At 42.5% G+C, this 19946-nt stretch overlaps 1 protein-coding gene across 1 annotated transcript in view; it reads right to left on the bottom strand.

Annotated features, from left to right (window-relative positions):
- Positions 1-2957: 2957 nt before the first annotated feature.
- Positions 2958-19946, bottom strand: part of PRELID2 (PRELI domain containing 2) — a 78497-nt gene continuing 61508 nt past the window's right edge. Inside the window, exon 6 of the mRNA XM_052644159.1 lies at positions 2958-3024. Within this exon, the coding sequence (XP_052500119.1) occupies positions 2965-3024 (60 nt within the window). The 3' untranslated portion in view covers positions 2958-2964. The remainder of the gene's footprint in view (positions 3025-19946) is intronic.

The raw sequence follows: 19946 nt of genomic DNA on the forward strand, positions 1-19946 counted from the left end.
AATGTTCCATATCGTGTTTTGCATGATGCTTACATAGCTGTATACATTTTGTTAGGTAAAGGCGACCAAGACACCAAAAGTAGTGTCTAACAGGCTTTTAAAGGGGAAGCGCTCCCGGGCGGGGTTTCCAGACCCGAACGAGGCAGGTGGAGGAAGTCCGCGCCGGACGGACCGTGCTGGGGGAGGCCTTTATACGTTCCTTGCGAGGGATGGTCAGGCTAGATGGACGGGGCTTCAGATAGGTCGCCAGGCCAAGGCGTCGCGGGCTGACAGGCCCTTCTACGTGGCTGGGGTGGGGCGGTTTTAGCTGGGGAAGTGTGCTGCCATTGGTCCCCGGGATCTGGGAGGACCCTTCCGTTAGGGACCTTCTCGCTGGTGGGAGAGAGGAGGGGCAGCTCATCATGGCAGCCGGCAAAGTGTGCTATCATTGGTCCCCGGGATCTGGGAGGCGCCTTCCGTTAGCTGGCGGGAGGGAAAGGAGGGGCGGCCCGTCATGGCCCCGCGGTCTGGCCTTACACATTTGTCAAAACTTACGGAGTCATACACTGAAATTAGTCAATTTAATTGTGCTGATGAAGGCAATTCAACTGAGCAATGAAGCCAATTTTGAAAAAAGCATAAAGCCTTAGCCATAGCCCCTAATTTGCAGTGACTGTAGACCCCTGTGGTAAGAGTATACAGTCCTTAATTCATATTTGCTCCTGAGAGAACTGGTCATAAATGATGACAGTCTGAACTATGTAAATCCTTCAGGAACTCTGTTGCATTAAAGGCATTAAATGCAGCTCTCCTGCACCCAACTCCTCATAGCATCCAGACCTCAACTTCTTCACTTCAGGGAGGAGAACTGGTTGCTTTTTAGAAACAACAAAAAGCCTCGGGATCATGACTTAGCTTTCCACCACAGTAAAACCAAAACCAAAAAACAAGAACATGGATCATTTAAGATGGGAGGTAATGCTTATTAAATTTCCGCTTTTTCACTATAACCCTTTAAATTAAAACCACAAGCTGATGATTTCAAACACGAGGTGTTGTTGAGTCTCAACCCTTTTCAATCATCTTTGCTCCACTGTGAAGCCTGTCAACCTTCAAGAAAGGGGAAGGAAAGATAAAAGTGGCAAACAGGAAGAGGCTGAGATGCTAAAATCAGGAAAAGCCATATACAGATTACTCCTCCTCTGATTAAAGTTGATGGAAGATCTACACAATAATTTCAAAATGCCAGCTATCAGCTTTTGCAGGATCCTTGCATTTCAGCTGTCTCCAACTCCAAGATGGGAACTTATTTAAAGCAATCATTCTTAAAGTGTGGTCCCTGGACCAGCCTCACCAGCATCCCCTGGACTCTAGTCAGAAGCACAAAGCCCCAGGCTCCTCCCAGACCTCCTGAATCAGGAACTCAGAGTGGGACTCACCACTCTGTGTTTACCAAATTCTCCACCTGATTCTGACACTCACTAAAGTTTCCAAATCGCTGATTTAAAGTCTGAAAACCGATATATACTTGTAAGACGAGTTCCTCATTCTCTAATTAACCTGACTTTAGATTCCACCCTGCAGGGTAAGATGGGCTCTGTGCCAAGTGCACAAAGCACCAGAGGTCCTTGGTAAGCCTCACAAAGAGGCCAGTCTAGAAAAACAGGGGGATGTGGCTGAGTTACTCTCCACAACGTTCCCAAGAACAGAGCAGATGTGGAAGCACACCACATGTTGATTCCTTGCCAACATTTTTTGAGCACCTGCCATGTGCCAGGCTTTCACTAGATGAAATTATCTTGCTTAGCCTTTCCAGTAATAAATAGATGTATCAGTATGTGTTAAGTATACAGAGGTTTAATATTCATCAGAATGGAGTCAAACTTGCTAACAAGCAGAAACCCTTTATAATTCTCCAATCCTCATGCCCAGGCCTGGCCAGCATGCTTTGAATGCTGAGGTTCTTGTATACAAATATTCATTTTGCTTCTTCTTTGGTTAACTGTTCTCAAACTTTATTGGATATCAAAGTTAGAGACCAGGTCATTTATACAAGACCATGTATACTCTAGTTTAAAGCCAACATAAGGAACTTTGAGGTAATTCTGAATTACCCATGACAATGTTTGCTCTACTCAAAGGTTTTACCTTCTCTCAGATGTTAAAAATTGAAGTCAGATAAATTGTGTAAGATGCAAATCCACTAACTTATATTAGGCTTTTAGTCTCTCAGATAACTTTGTTCTGCCCTTCCCAGCAAGCATGTCATTCTCCTTGATGCAGATAATAAAAACTTAAGGAACTGAAAAGGAAATGCTTCTGGAATCCCCCTGCTTATCTGTTAACCCAACATCACTTGCCCTGAAAGTGGCGTGCACTCCAGCACAAGTACTATCTCTTCAATCCTCTGCCCACGGCAGGCATTGCTAATCAATCACAACACTCTCATCCAGAGCCCGAGGTTATTCTCCAGGCCTTGGAATCCTCCTCAATAGCATCTCGAGACAGCCACCCCCAATCGGCAGGAGTATACATGACTGATGAAATATCTGTATTTTACTGATCAATCAACATGCCCCTTTCTTATTTTTTTCCTACTCCAAATACAGCTTTAAACCCCTGCTTTCACTGTTCTTGGGACAATAAAATTAAGCGTCAGTTAATTGTGAACTGCAGTCTCTACAACCTATGCTATCTTGAGGGTGGCAATCACAGCGGATTGTATTGAGCAGTTTAAACAATCTAAGAGCAGTTGTAACCCAGCACGTAGTACAAAACTGCTCTAAAAATCAAAGAACCAAGCAAATAAAGGTATATAGAACAGATAACAAAAACACTTGCAAGAAGCATCCTGTGAGTATAACTGGGAAACATGCGGCAAGAATAGCCCAGGGAGGCTGAAGCATAATACTTGGGCTTATAAGCATGAAGACATGGCTTGAGTAAATAATTCTGATTTTGCTTTTGGTACTCACTTGGTATTCTTTATTCGGCTAAGGGGGCACCACACTGTTCCTCTAGCAGCATCTCCATTATTCTAATTCCCTATGGAGAGAAGAAAGAAACATCAAAATGCCACATTTCATGGACAAGCACTTTTACATTTATCACAACCTTTCCCTTCAAGGAATCCAAGCAATGGCCATGTATTCATTTCAGAAAAGTAGGCTTGCAGTCATATCTCACATTTTTATAATATTCCATTCAGCAATTTTATATACATTATCTCCACATGTGCTCAGAACTACTTGGGGAAACAGAGCAGAGCTGTGAATCTTCCATTTTAAACATAAGAAAGCAATTCAAGCGACTTACTGTGATCCAGCTACTAAGTGGCAGTGCCAGAGCTGGAATAATCATGGTGATAGTTAACACTACACTAGTGACATCAGAGATCACAGATCACCGTAACAGGTATAATAACGACAAACAAGTCAGAAATTACTGAAATGTGACACAGAGACACAGAATGAACAGATGCTGTTGGGAAAATGATGCCACAAGACTTGCCTGGGGATTTCCCTGGTGGTCCAGTGATTAAGAATTTGCCTTCCAATGCAGGGGACATGGGTTTGATCCCTGGTCAGAGAACTAAGATCCCACAAGCCACAACCAGAGAAGCTGACATGCCACAACAAAGACCCAACACGGCCAAAAAAAAAGACTTGCTTGATGTACGGTGGCCACGAGCCTTCAGTCTGTAAAATGTGCAATATCTGCGAGGTGTAATAAAAGGAGCTATGCCTGTGCTTACTCAATACTTACACAAGTGCTAGACTCGCTGCTAAGGTCTGCATGGGCGTTATCTGGTGCACCGTTATCTGGCGCTGGGTACAAGGTGCATTACAGAGATCCTCCCCCTCTGCCAGCACCACAGGCTGCTGCCAGCACACAACCACCTTCAGCCAAAGGGAGCTGCAGTACCCAAGGTCATGCCCCTCTCCAGGAGTGGCCCACATCAGATGGCTGGCCAGTATAAGGTAGAAAGACCCAGTCCCCTGTGTAAATTTGGGACAACTCGGAAGGGCATCCCATTGCCACAGTTCCCCATGGGATGAGACCTTCATCACACCTGCACTGCAGTTCACGGTTACCTTCTTTCTGCCTCCTTTCCTCACTCCCTCACAAGCATTGTTCCCAAGAGCCCACTCCAGCAACCCTCTGCACAAAAATCCCCATCTGAGCCTGTGTCAAAGAGCCCAACCTTGTTTAATACACACAAAATTCCTGAACAGACACCCTCATTTTACAGATGAAGAAAATAGAAATTGAAAGAGGGTTTAGTAATTCCCCCCACATTATACAGCTATTAAATAATAAAGCCAGAGGAAGAACACAGACGCTGAATTCTGGTTTCAGGGGCACCCCTTAACATCACAAGGCTCACACCAAGGCTGAACACATCAAGTTGCCAGCCCACCCACCTCAGCTGGTCAAGTTCTACCCTGAAGGAAAGAAGAGAGCAGGTACTCCCTCTTTCCTTCTTGAAGGACAAGTTCTATATATCAGAGGCTAAACCTTAGATGGAAAGGCAGGGTTTTGATGTATGAAATGGAGTGTTAAGGAATTCAAAGCTGGGTTATCAGAAATGGGACACACTGCACTCGGGGACAGGACAGAGGATAACAACGCTAACTTAAATTGCAGGCCTCAGGCCCCACGCAGTAAGGCTTTGATTTTGGAGGACTCTAGTGGACCCCACAGTGCTGTATTTTTAACTGGTGCTTCCCACAGTCCAGCAGGGCTAGGAAACACTGAGTGGACCTACAGGAGACAGTAGGGACTTCCTACCTGGGGTTTGTTCTGAGCCACAGGAGGGGAATGCATCTCTAGAGAAGACAGCACAATATACTGAGTACTAAAGTACACTGAGGGCTTCCCCGGTGGCTCAATGGTAAAGAACCCACCTGCAATGAAGGAGACATGAGTTCGATCCTGGGGTCGAGAAGATCCCCTGGAGAAGGAAATGGCAACCCACTCCAGTATCTTGCCTGGAGAATCCCATGGACAGAGGAACCTGGTGGGCTACAGTCCATGGGGTCACAAAAGAGTAGGACACAACTTAATAACCAAACACTACCACCAAAGCACACTAAACAAAAGTTAACATTTCCTTGAGGCTCCTTGAGGTTTCCAAAGGTCCTTCAGATTTCCAGCTGTTGTTGTTGTTCAGTCACCCAGTCATGTTCAACTCTGCAATCCCATGGACTGCAGCATGCTGGGCCTCCCTGTCCCTCACCATCTCCCAGAGTTTGCCCAAGTTCATGTTCATTGCTTCAGTGATGCTATCCAGCCTTCTCATCCTCTGATGCCCTCTTCTCCTTCTGCCCTCAATCTTTCCCAGCATCAGGAACTTCTCCAATGACTCAGATGTTTGCATCAGATGACCAAAATACTGGAGTTTCAGCTTCAGCATCAGTCCTTCCAATGAGTATTCAGGGTTGAGTTCCCTTAAGATTGACTGGTTTGATCTCCTTACTGTCCAAGGGACTCTCTGGAGTCTTCTCCAGCACCACAAATATAGCCACTATCTTGAAAGGAAGAAATATTAACTAAAGGATCTTGTTGATGCCAAGAAGCATGGACTATGGGGCGAACCAAAACATCAGACTATAGGGCCAGGCGCCCTGCTGAGTATCCTCCTGGGTACCTCAGGCTCCTCACTTTTACCAAGGCATCACTTAGACCAGAGAGTTCAGGGCACCCGGAGGCTGACTAAACAGTGCAACTGCACACCAGAATTACTAGGGGAACCCACAAAAGCAAATACAGATTCCCAGCCCTACCTGGACCCCTACAATCGGAACTTCCAAGGCTGGAGCGTGGAGTCTGCAGACAGCCCTCTTGTGGTTCTGAAGCACGACGTGTTCAAGTATGAGAATTTGTTTTAAAAAAAAAAAGCAGCTGGATACCACCTCCGGACACTGATGAAACAACTGTCCTTAATCATTTCGGAAGATACAGCACATACTCTTAGAGCTATTTACCATTTTAATTAGACAGGAAAGGAGGAGTTGGGAATGAAACAAGTGGAATGACATTTAAACTAATTCTGCTCTCACTCATTCAACAACAGAACCAGTTCACAAATATTTACTGGGCACCTGCCCATGTGCACTGGAGAGTAAATGGTGAACAAATCTAAATCCTTGCCTGCGTGGAACATATGGACTAGTAGATTTCATTCCCCTTGTCTCGGTTTTTTTTTTTTTCTTTTCCCTTTGGTTCAACAAACCCCTGGGCAATAATTAAATGCCTTCCTTCTCTTTTCAGAATGAATAAAAACAGCCATGTTCATTCTGTTGCAAGCTTCTTTTTATAGAGTGGGCCCCAAACTCTAGTCAGTATGTCTTTAAAACCAGAAAAGCAGACTCCTTCCTTAGAAGTGAGCACCAGTGAACTCTTCCCATCTGTCTAAATTAAGAACGCCACCATTTACTGAGCTGAGAGCTAGCTGACGTAAGTGAAGGCTTTGGGGTTTGCCTTGGGAATTGAAAGACATTATTTATTGAATCAATTAAGCTTACAATGTGACAGTTGATTTTCTTTCCCTTTTGCCCCCTCTTTCACATCACTTCAGTCTTTTTAAGCAGAACAGTTAGAAATAGAAGGTGGAGAACAAGGGCAAATAGAGAGACCCATAAAATGAATTAAAAACAAAAAAAGGCCTACCAGGGAGGCCCAGCCATTATTTAGTACTCTCTTTGGTAAGGAGGGACCAAATCAAAACCCAATCGATGGAGTCCTTTCAAATAAAGTCTCTTAAAATCCAACTCCCAAGAGATCATGCTTCAAGGGGCTAAATTTACACCACTTATCACACAATGATGCCTGAAATGCAAAACAAACATTACTTGGACCCACCTTTATAGATAGAGCTTAACTCAAAAGCTTTCTGGACTGAGAAGCCATAAAGCAGCTGGATTTTATTATTTCCTTCCCTCTGAGCATTTTTCCCCCAGTTTCCAAGTCATCTTTCTCTATTTGCCAATGTACAGACATGGGAGCCCTCCCACTCTCATCTCCTTCATTCCAGGGCTAAGCTGGCCAGATGGGTCCCCAATGAGGAGACCCAGAGTCGCATTTTTCAAATTCAAAACACTTCACAAATTCCCCCATTCTCAGAGCATATGAGAAAGCTAATTATTACAGAAAATGAAAAGCTTGCCTGAAAAGGAGGCAGAGAAAGTTATTAAAGGTGGCTAGATCCAGACAGTATATTTATTTTATTATCAAACAGATGCTTCCTTAAGAAGCTCTGACTTAAATCCAGGAAGTCCTGAGGAGCCTGGCATGAAGGAGGACTGTAGAAGCTGCAGTTTGAGTAAGACCCAAGCCTGGCTGTGAGTGTGACATACAGAGAGAGGAATATCAGACCTTACAAAAATTACAAAGTCCTTAGGGAATTCCCTGGTGGTCCAGTGTTTAGGATTCTGCACTTCCATTGACAGAGGCCTGGGTGTGATCCCTGGTCAGGGAACTAAGATCACACCAGCTAAAAAAAAAATTACAAAGTTCCAAAGCAGTTCTAAAAGACACATCTGTAGAGCGCTCTTAACAAAAGAGCTGCTCACCTAATTATCACAATAATACAAGATTGGTCATAATTAGATGAAGAATAACTATTTGTGTACTTAGTGTTTAACCAGAAGCTAGGTATTGTGATAACCAGCTTAAGCACTGGAAGACTTCTCCTACTATGGAAAAGAAAGCTTTCTTGTGCATCATGGCTTTGGAATAAGTACCAGAGACAATATTAGCGCCCACTGTGTATAAAAGACTGCACTGATGCTGTGAGGAACGAGATGCATGTAAGGCATGATGCTTCTGTTCAAGGGGTCGTCGATTTCTTGGGAGGAATTATGAGGAATGCAAAATAAAAACTGAAAAACAAGACAGCCTCTGAGAAGCATTATCATGTTTGAAAAAAAAAAAAGTTCAATGGAAGAAGGGAAGTACAGACTGATCCTGCATGAAGGGAGGACCTAGGGAAGCTGCTGGAAGATGAATGGTTTGAACAAGACCCAAGCCTGGCTGTGAATGTGACATAAAGAGCGAGGGGAATGTCAAGCAGAGCGGGGACTAACAACAGCCATGGGGGTGGGAACATCAGTGCTTGTGCGGTTAAGCGGCCGCCTTCCTGAAGGGGGAGGAAGTGGACTGGATGCAGCAGGAATGAGAGTATTACACTTCCCATGTTTCCACGACCCCCACCACCACCTGCTCACACACACCCTTCCTCCCACCTCAGCTCTGCTCTTTCCTAGAAGAGACAAAAGCACATACAACATCCCACAAATAGCCCTGTAATTATGCAACAACACTCAGATTTAGGGCCGAGTCCAATTTAACTGTGAAAGTTTGGGCTTTTTACTTAGATTCTCTAATCATCAACTGTCTCATCTTTGAAGGGAGATGATGTAGTAACATAGGCTTTTCGTAAGAATCAGTCCAAATAATGTTTTATCTGGTTACCAGAGTACCCAGCTTCTGGTAAATACTCAGTAAAAAAATAGTTGTACATCTAAATCTCTTTCCTGATCATCTAATCTCACTAGAATGCAAATTTCATAAGGCTGGGAGCCTTATCTGTCTTGTACAAGTTGTGACCCCTAGAAGAACAATGTCCAGTACACAGAAGGCCTGCAGTGAATGTCTACTGAAAGAAGGAATCTATCATTCAACCAATTAATCATCGGTTTACAAGGCTACCACATTAGATGAGAAGGTGCTCAGAGATAGGGAACAACAGTTACCTACATTTGAATCTTTACTATCTAGTGCAGAATTTGGCACAAAACACATGCTCAATGTTTATGAATCATAAGGCTGATCAACTGATTAGTTCTGAATGCCAGGCTGATGAGTGTTAGTTTTGGAATTATAGTGCGATCGGCCCAGTAGTTAGCAACCTAGAAAGTGTGGTAAAAGGTCAGGATAATACAAGTTGCCATAGGAAATTAAAAAAAAACAAAGAAAGAATAGAAGTATGAAAGATAAAAGGGAGGGAATGTTGTGGAAAGAGCTGACAGTAGAGTTGGGGGACTGAAAATGGGACCAAAACCATCCGGATCAGCCAAGCGGAGCTAGAAAGCGAGGTCATCCCAGGTGCTGAGTGTACATTATAAAACCTCCTGATAAGAACGTATGCAGCAAGTTTACTTTAAAAACCTCACTTCTTTTGATTCTCAACTTTTTTAAGTTGGTTTACATAAAACTTCCCCAGAACCTTTTTATTTACTTTATGTAGAATCATAACAGTACCCATAAGAGGCAGAATAAGAAAGTGTTGCTTTCCCTGCTTCAGTGTTCCACCGCTTTTATAGTAAAATTCACCTTCTTTACCATGGTTAGAAGGCTCCAAGTGACCTGCCTCTAGCCCACTTCAACTGTAGAAAGGAAGGGAGGAATGAGGAAGGGGGACGGGGAGGGAGGGAGAGACAGAAAGGGAGGAATCCACACTCAGGAAGAGAAGCACTGCTCACTGCTTCTCGAGGGAAAGATCTTTTCCACAATAAAGTGTTCTTTTATTCTGAGGCTTTTATATTTGGCATTTCTCATTTATTAAACTGGGATAACACCAGACTACAGTAAGAGTTAAAATGTCCTGGCACATACTGTGTGCCAGGCACTATGCTGAGTGGTTTATCTGCACTGGCTTATTTTACCCTCCTATCTGCCTTAGAGATGATTTTTTTTGGATGAGCCCCAAGGCTCATCTTGATTTCACCCAAGACAATCAGGATTAACTCTGAATATTCATTAGAAGGACTGACACTGACGCTTCAGCTTCAGCGCAATACTTTGGCCACCTGCTGCAAAGAACCGACTCACTGGAAAGACCCTGATGCTGGGAAAGGTTGAGGGCAGTAGAAGAAGGGGGGTGACAGAGGATGAGATGGTTGGATGGCATCACTGCTTCAATGGATATGAGTTTGAGTAAACTCCGGGAGATAGCGAAGGACAGGGAAAGCTGGTGAGCTGCAGTCCATTGGGATGCAAACAGTCAGACACGATTTAGTGACTAAACTACAACAACAATCAGGATTAAGAGTCCAGGATTCAGGTCCCTAGAACACGGGAGGGCTGTGGGGTTTTAATGAGACTGCACGCATTAAAGCACCTAGTGTGACATTGGGTACACAGCAAGAGTTTTTCTTCCTTTCCGTATTGATCTGCTCAAAAAGCCTGATATATACATAAATCAGATATTTCAGCCCTGCACCCAAACTAAGTGACAAGATTCTTAATACACAAATCAATATTTAATCACATCTACAAATTATTTTAAATACAACGCTTTTCAAGTAGGAATATCCTAACAGACTGTATGACTTCAGTATCATTTTCCCACAGGGGCTAATAAACTCTTGAGTAAGATTCATTTTTATTTTGATAAGTAACTCAAAATTCTTAGGTGTAACTGCAGAACATTAAATTGATTCAATAATTCAGATGTCTCTGCTTCACATTGTAAATCTTCCTCTCTTCTTCAGGAGAATATTTAATCTCAGATTTGTAAAGGAAAAGAATATATCCCCAAATAACAAAAATCTAAAAACTTGCAAAGGACACTGTATTATTTAGTCCAGATAAGAAACTCTCAGGAAAGAAATGAAAGTGGCCCATCCAGTTTAGGGAGTTGTCCTGGGATCAAATATCACAATGAAAGATGACAGAACCTTTTCCATATTGCCAATTTGAAATGATCCTTGACTTGAAATCAACCTTTTAGTGGCTAAAGGCCTTTAGTCATTGGTCTCCCACAATCCAATGTGACTCAGTAAGTGTATTTTCTTTTTAAATTTTTTTAAATGTGACTTGTATAAAATTTCAGTTTTCCTTAAACTTCATGCAAAATATGCCTTGTTCATATGTATCTGTTGGACAGAATTAGCAGTAATTTTTTTACTTAGTTGTGTTCGACTCTTTGAGACCCCGTGGACTGTAGCCCACCAGGGTCCTCTGTCCACAGGATTTTTCAGGCAAGAATACTGGAGTGGGTTGCCATTTCCTCCTCTAGGGGATTTTCCAGACCCAGGGATCAAACCTGCATCTCCTGTGTCTCCAGCACTGCAGGTGGATTCTTAACCTGCTGAGACATCAGGGAAGCCCAGTGATTTTTTCAAACATCAGGCTACCCTCCCATCCAGTGCCACATCCACCTATGACATTTCTGACAACTGATCATCTTGCTTAGAAACCTCCATTGATGGGATGCTCTGTACTCCTTATTCCTTCTATCTCAGGCCTCATTACAACACAATCTTCCTTACATTGAAGCAGCACTGGCTTGGTGCCTGGCACCAAAGGGTCCCAGTACCAAGTCTTGTGCCAACTCTTATCCTACCAAACTAAAAGACAACAGGGTTCCTATCAATTCCCTTTATTAGCTTTTTTTTTTTTTTTTTTTGCTATTCATCAGGTTTTTTGCTCAGTCATAATTTCCTCTTGTTTTTCCCCCATTCTGAGAGAGACAATGGCTAACAGCATGCTTGTACATTTAATCAGTGAACTGTCCCTAAAAGAATAAATAAATCCGTCGCCTAGATAATAGATAAATCCAATGGATGCCCAGACAATTTTCTTTTAATCTTTTATCTCACTCTTCTCCTTCCCCTAAATTCTCAAATTTCTATAATAGCCTTCTTTACAAGTAGGACCAGTCTGTTGACTTTGAATTATGTATTTTCTTTGAACAAAATATAATTTTCCAAAGCCTTATTTTGGTCAAAACCATATCCCACCAAACCCTGTGACTTCCCTGGTGGTCCAGTGGTTAAGAATCCACCTTGCAATGCAGGGGGCATGGGTTCCACCTCTGGTTGGGTAACTAAGATCCCACAAACTGTGGAGTGACTGAGCCCACTCACTGCAACTACTGAACCCATGCACCCCAATGGAAGATCCCCATGACATAATGAAGACCCCTTGTGCTGCAGCTAAGACTTGACACAGCCAAAAAAAAAATAAATAAACCAATCAACCCATCCCACCAGACCTCAACAATACTGAGGCTAACAATTTATCTGAGGCATACTCAATGCTGTGGGGCTTTGCCTACATTATGACATTTAATCCTCTCAACAGTCCTACAAGGTGATATTTTTACTCTCATCATTACAGGTAAGGAAATTAGGCCTGAACACGTTGCTCAAGGTCACATGGGTAGTAAGCAGCCACCCTGGGATTTAAACCTGGATCTCTCCCACTTTTTCCACAGTGGGTACTCACAGTGCATCTGTGTCTGTGAAATGGGAGGAGGGAAGAGAACACACACATACATACACACACACACACACACACACACACACCCTTGTAGGATCGCTGTGAGGATTCAAAGAGGCAAGACACAAAGCTGCTGACACATGACGGTGTCATTAAGCATTACTTTCCATTCCCCCTATGGCCCGGAAAGTAGCTACCGATTTCTTTATGGACCTAAATCTGACTAGAGGGCCTCACAGACTTAGAGAACTTTCGCATCTCTATGTGCTACCTGGTGTTGTGGGACGCCCGCGACAAGGGACCCTCCTTCAGTTGGTGGTCAGTGACCTGGAGGAACCGTAAGCAGGGGCTCACCTTGTGCTTGTTCATTTTTTATGAACACAGAGCATATTTCACTTGCTCCCAACATCACCTCTAAGAGTTAGTAATACTGCTGCCTGATAATACTGAGCTCAGCAGGGTAAACCAGCCTTCCTAGGTCACAGAAGTCGTCTGCAATAGAGACAGAACTAGGTAGAATCTAAGCCTTTTGACAGAACTTATCACTGAGAGGCTTGGGCCCAGCGGGCTGTGCCGAGCACTTTACAGGCCTTGTCTTATTTAACCCTCAAACCCAACCTATGAAACATAAATGTGTGTACTTGTGCTCAGTTGCTCCGTCACGACCGACTCTTTTAGACCCCATGGAATGTAGCCCACCAGGCTCCTCTGTCCATGTGATTTTTCAGGTATGAATACTGGAATGGGTTGCCATTTCCTTTTCAGGGCATCTTCCTGAACCAGGGATCGAACCCACATCACCTGCATTGGCAGGCAGATTCTTCACTGCTGAGCCACCTGGGAAGCCCTGAGGAAAGCGAAATTCAGACGGGGGCAGAAACTTGATCAAAGGCTCCCAGCTAGTAAGTGCAGAGTCCAGATTCACAGCCAGGTTGTGACTCTAAGCTCTAAACACACCACCTCCCTAGAGAGATTTGTTAGCTTTCCTGTTTGCCCTTTTTTCACCTTGGGCATAGTCCTTCCTGCCATCACGGAGTTATTTCTATCTGTATCTGGGTGGTTTTAATCTTACAAATTTAGGGGAGGCAGGTGAAAACAAATTACATACAGTTCTTGGAACTGTCCTAAGAATAAAAGCACCTCACCACAGCTCCAAATCCATTTCGTGTTCTGTTGATAGCAAGTGAAGCTCCTTCATGCACCCTGCAGAAATCAGAGGACACACTTGGGCACTGGAAGCGCTTCTGTTTCAGCACAGCATTTGCTGATTAGAACTCCTTGCTTGATTGTCAAATGTCAATCCGGAGAGCCCTTACTTCCCCTGAAAGGCCTTTCAGTGCTAATCATGATCATTGCTTCTTGGGGACAAAACCGGAGGAGGGCGAATGAGGAATCAAGTTACAACTTGGCCAGCATCCAAGGGAACATGAGCAACAGAGATGTAACAGCTCACCTTCACTGCCCATCCTTCACATGGCCTGGGGAGTGACAACACAGATGCTTTTTTTAAAAGCATTTAATTTCACAAAACAAGAGCAGCCAGGACAAAAGCTACATATACAACCCTAAAAGAGAAAAATCTCTATACACACAAAAAAAACAATCCAAAGATAAACCACCTGCTGTTTTTTAAGCATCAATCATTTGCAGAGGTGGGGGGAAAAATACTGGGTAGCACTTACAGATGCAAAAGTTCTTTAAAATTCCCAAGCCCTGTAATGAAATGATGTGGGGAAAAGAGAGACTGAAGAAATGGAAGTAATAACATAGCTGATACTTTTAAAAGTTGCTCTAATATTTCAACTGCTAACTAAACAGGGCTGCTGCTGCTGCTAAGTCACTTCAGTCATGTCTGACTCTGTGCGACCCCATAGACGGCAGCCCACCAGGCTCCCCCGTCCCTGGGATTCTCCAGGCAAGAACACTGGAGTGGGTTGCCATTTCCTTCTCCAATGCGTGAAAGTGAAGTCACTAAGTCGCGTCTGACTCTTCAAGACCCCATGGACTGCAGCCTACCAGGCTCCTCCACCATGGGATTTTCCAGGCAAGAGTACTGGAGTGGGGTGCCATCGCCTTCTCCATTATTGGTTAATCCTTAGGCTCATACCCTTTTTACTGTTCGGTCCCAGGTACTCCTGTGTGGATTAATAACCCCCATGTGGATAATGTTCTAACTCTAACAGCTGTCTTGAATGTTAATAAAATCTAATAAAATTCTTCCCTTCAATTAAAAAATCTGAGGCTTGTAAAAAATATATTCAAACACCCTTCACTCGGTGAACTGCAAGGGTAGTATTCCTCTTAAATAAGCAGGGTGGTAAGTAATTCTGCTTCTTGTTCTTAGGCTGATGCAAAATGCTCAGGGCTGAGGGACAACTCTGATTCACACCTTGTTTGAGATTTGGTCAACAAAGTCAGGCTCCTTGGGAAATCATTTGTTAGACTGGCTGGAACGTAAAATGGTACACTGTAGAAAAAGTACGATTAGCAGGAATATGCCTGGAGAATCCCAGGGATGGGGGAGCCTGGTGGGCTGCCATCTATGGGGTCGCACAGAGTCAAACACAATTGAAGCGACTTAGTAGCAGCAGCAGCAACCTAGTCATCCAGTGTTCGGGCTCAGGGTCCAACTGCCTGCTTTGAACAAGGATTCTACCACTCACTAGCTGTGTGATCTTCGGCAAGTCAACTCACTTCTCTGAGCCTGCTCATCTATAAAAATCATACTTATCTCAGAGAATCGTTGAGCTATTGGGAGGAGCCAATGCATGTAACGTATTAAGTATGATGGCCGGGGCAAGAACATGTTCAACAAAATATTACTTGCTACTGTTTTCTTTCCTGTTGCCCTAAGAGATAAAAAGCTTCTCTGCTTTTAAGATTTTTTAAAAGATAATACAATGGAAATATTAAGCAGTCTTATTACTACTTTTGGAAAATAATACACTAGGATATACATTTGTTCACTAATTCACTAAATATTTATTGGGCACTCACTGTGTGCTAGATACTGAAGATAATCTGGTAAGATCCACTCAGAAGTCTATCGTTCAGTGAGGGAGACAAAAAATATATTCAAAGAGTCATGAAAATACTCACAAACCAATATGGATAAAAAAAATATGGCACATATATACAGTGGGATATTACTCAGCCATAAAAAGGGAATGAAATTGTGCCACTTGCAGAGATATGAAGGGACCCAGAGACTATTATACAGAGTGAATTAAGTCAGAAAAACAAATATTAGCATATATATATAGAATTAGAAAAATACTATGGATGAACCTATTTGCAGAAGCAGAAATAGAGACACAGACACACAGAGAACAAACGTATGGACACGAAGGGGGAAGAGGAGGGCCTGGGATGAATGAGAGACTTGGACTGACGTATACAGACATAGACTATTGACGCTATGTCTAAAGTAGACGACTAATGAGAACCTGCTGTATGGCACAGAGAACTCTACTCAGTGCTTGTGGTGACCTAAATGGGAAAGAAATCCCAAAAGGGGCGATACACGTAAACACATTGATTCACTGTGCTGTACAGCAGAAACTAGCACAACACGGTAAAGCAGCTGTTTTGTTGTTCGTGTAATCACTAAGTCATGGACCTCTCATGGTCTCTTTTGAGACCCCATGGACTGTAGCCAGCCAGGCTCTTCTGTCCAGGGACTTTTCAAGGAAAGTATAGCGGAGTAGGTTGCCATTTCCTTCTCCCTGGATATGGGAAGGAAATCCAAACAACAGGTGATAAATGTAAACATATCTGATTCACTTTGCTGTTCAGCAGACATTAACACAACATTGTAAAGCAACTATATGCCCATAAACATTAACTTAAAAAAAAAAGTGAATGTAAGAGATGATACCCTCATCTTTCAACTGTACAATTCAATAATAAACCTTATTCTAATGGTTTCATAAAAAAGAAAAAAAAAAAGAAAATACATACCAGTAACATTTAGGGAATTTTTCTAAGGTAATGACATAAAATAGGAAGGACTCTGTATAAAGATGTTTCACATGGCCTTGTTTACAATGGTAGGACTCAGAGAGAACTTTAGTGCTCAATACTAAAGAAACGGTGAAATCAATTGTTATACAACTACTTAATGAAATATTATGCAGTTATTTTGGGGGGCTCCAAAATCACTGCAGATGGTGACTGTAGCCATGAATTTAAAAAAATCTTGCTCCTTGGAAGAAAAGTAATGATCAACCTAGATAGCATATTAAAAAGCAGTGACGTTACTTTGCCAACAAAGGTCCATCTAGTCAAAGCTATGGTTTTTCCAGTAGTCATGTATAGATGTGAGAGCTGGACTATAAAGAAAGCTGAGTGCCGATGAACTGATACTTTTGAACTGTAGCGCTGGAGAAGACTCTTAAGAGTCCCTTGGACTGCAAGAAGATCCAACCAGTCCATCCTAAAGGGAATCAGTCCTGAATATTCATTGGAAGGACTGATGCTGAAGCTGACACTTCAGTACTATCTGAAAAGACCCTGATGCTGGGAAAGATTGAAGGCGGGAGGAGAAGGAGACAACAGAGGATGAGATGGTTGGATGGCATCAACCATCCATTGGTTGGATGACTCAATGGATATGAGTTTGAATAAACTCCAGGAGTTGGTGATGGACAGGGAGGCCTGGTGTGCTGCAGTCCATGGTGTCACAAAGAATAGGACACAACTGAGCAACTGAACTGAACTGAATACAGTCATTAAAATGATGGCTTCACTGAGAGCTCTAAGCTGTGCACTGCAACTACTGAAGCCCTGGCAACCCAGAGCCCGTGCTTCACAAGAGAAGCCACCTCGATGAGAAGCCTGCACACTGCAACTGGAAAATAGCCACCACTCGCCGCAACTAGAGAAAGCCCACGCAAAGTAACAATGACTCAGAGTAGCCAAAAATAAGGTAAATAAATCAGCCTATAAGATATAAAGAATGAGTTATATTTTCCAATGAGGCTATGTTATGAGACCATGAAATGTAATACTCTAGAATTCATTGAAAAGAAATGTTTCTGTTAAAGGTCAGAGGATATATTAAAATTGCTATAAGCAAAACATATATTAAAAAATGATGGCTTCAAAGTTTGTGTAGTTACTGTGAAATGCATTTGTGATAAAACAGTACTTGAAAAAAAGCAAGATGTAAAATTTTACTTATACTATAATTATGAGTGCTTGAAATCTGCACATAAAAGACTGCAAGGAAATATGCCAATTTGGGTTATAATGGAAAGATAACAGTTATCATTTATGGAGTATTTATTGTGTGGGAAGGTATTTTGAGCACCTGTTTATGCTATTTCCCTTAATTCTCCTACTCACAAGGTAGGTACTACTTTGATACTTTACCTGGAGGTTAAATTCGTAACCACCCTATAAGGGAGGGCACAGACATTTAAACACAGGTTGAGTTGAGCAAAAACAGGCTCATCGTAACCACTAAACATTTGTCTATCGTGTCATAATGAAAATTTCAGTTTTTGCCTATAAAATCCTTGCATTTTTCTTTTTAAATAGTAGTAACAACTGATCATCTACTGTATTCCAAGTCCTCTCCTAAGCATTTTATGTACATAACTCATTCACCTTGCACAAGTACTATCTGAAGTAGGTTCCTACATTATCCTCATTTTACAGATGACAAAAATAAGACTCAGAAAATGAAGTGGTGTGCCTAAGGTCACACAGCTGGTCAATATAAGGTATGCTGCTGCTTTCAAAGAAAGCCAGGGCAAAAGAACATAAATGCCTCTGCTGGAAATATGGTTTAAAACATTTATGTGCAGGTAATACTTACTCAAAACATTTTACATAAAATGTTTTTTAAAATTTTGTTTAAAAACTGTAAGTGTCTTCTGGAGGGAGTGCAGCAGTTTTTTAAATTATGAAATATTTCAAACATATCAAGAAGTGCAGAGAGTATAAAAACTAGTGGGCTTTCACAAACATTCATGTCTTAAAAGTAATAAAAGCTACATCCTCACCAAAGGTGAGTGATCGAGAGAAATTTTAATTATAGTCTTTTAAATTTCTTAAACTGGGTGTCAACATGAAAGGAGTTAATTAACTCTCAAAAACCCACCATTTTTCTTTACCAAGAAAATTCAGAGAAAAGCTGTTTAGCTAGAATCTAAGAAAGAAAGCTAGACAAAGAATAAGGCAGCAAATCCCAAGCAGCAAATGCAATGCCAAGGCAATTGAAAGAAATATCACCACAACAAACCTGGGTTTCTGAGATACAAGGTTCCTTTTCTCCTTAACAGGCAGACACCCCAGCCTGTCCCCCAACATCTACCTCGGGTTCTGCCTGATGTCCCCAGGCCCACAAAGGGTGGGCACACCACAAGGAGCCGTCAGCAAGAGATGACATTCTACTGCAGAGTGAGGTAAAATAAGAAATGACCACCGACAGGGGGATAGAGAATGATCAAGACGAACAGCTGGACACATTGGAGCACTCAAGGGGCATTTAATTATCACACTCCAGGACCTGAGCAAAAAAAAAATTTCACTATTAGATGTACCTTCAAGAAATTAACTTATCTTTGCAATTCAAGTCATTCTACAGAGAATTCTGTATTAACCCCTGATCTGGGATGCCTGAGTGACCTTTTCCTGGCCTTGTTGGTCAGAGAGGCTTAATTTAGCACCAAGAATCTGGCTGAATCCATTCCCAATTCTACAACAGACTTGATCCACCAAAGATCGGCAACGAAAATGCACTCAGTCCACACGTGCTGTGGGGGCAGCCCCTAGTTTCCGGTATTTCAACACAGCCCGGTCAGAGCTGTTGCAGTTTTCGATTCTGCCCCTATCTTAGGTGTACACAGTGTATGTAGAGATTGACAGTGGCCACCAATTCCTATTTTCTCACTGTCTCTGAACTCACCACAACAGAGTCTGAGAACAGACTCAGAAAAGTAATAGATTGGTTGGAAATTCCAACCAGAACAGTGAGGAGAACAAGACTTCAAAATCTCCAAAGATTCTGGTTGGGTGTGAGCATAAAAGAGCAACAGAAAAACAAGTGCCATAGTGCAGTTTAAGGTTTAAGTTTCCAGTTCAGAGTCAGGTGTGTACCAAGCTCTGGATACTGGCTGATGACACTGTGCATGTGATTTAATCTCCATGTGCCTCTGTTCCTTCATCTGTAAACTGGATAACTGGCAATAACAACACCTCTCTCTTAGAGGATTATTGGGAGAACTCAATGTTCATAAGACAGGGTAGGACCTGCCTCCTGATGAACACTCAACTAATTACAGTACTAGTATTATTATTGTATCTGGCTTTCTCCAAATTTTCCAGAAAAGTCTGTGTTTATAGAGGCATGGACTGAACACAAGCCAGCATATCTATCCCTGGATACCAATACTCAAAGACAGATACAAGGGGACTTTCCTGGGGGTCCAGCAGTTTAAGAAACTGCCTTGCAATGCAGGGGACATGAGTTTGATCCCTAGATAGGGAACTAAGATCCCACATGCTGTACAGCAACTAAACCCAAGCGCTGCAACTACTGAGCTAGTGTGCCACAACTAAAGAGTCCATGCCCTGCAACAAAGGATCCCACATGACAGACACAACAAACATCTTGCATGCTGCAACTAAGACCTGACACAACCAAATAAATATTCTTAAAAAGGTAAATATTTATAATGTGCAGTGCATTTAGCTCACATGAATAAGATTATAAGAAGACATTGCAACATCCC

This window comes from Budorcas taxicolor, chromosome 7, assembly GCF_023091745.1.
Source record: "Budorcas taxicolor isolate Tak-1 chromosome 7, Takin1.1, whole genome shotgun sequence".
NCBI classification, from domain to species: Eukaryota; Metazoa; Chordata; class Mammalia; order Artiodactyla; family Bovidae; genus Budorcas; species Budorcas taxicolor.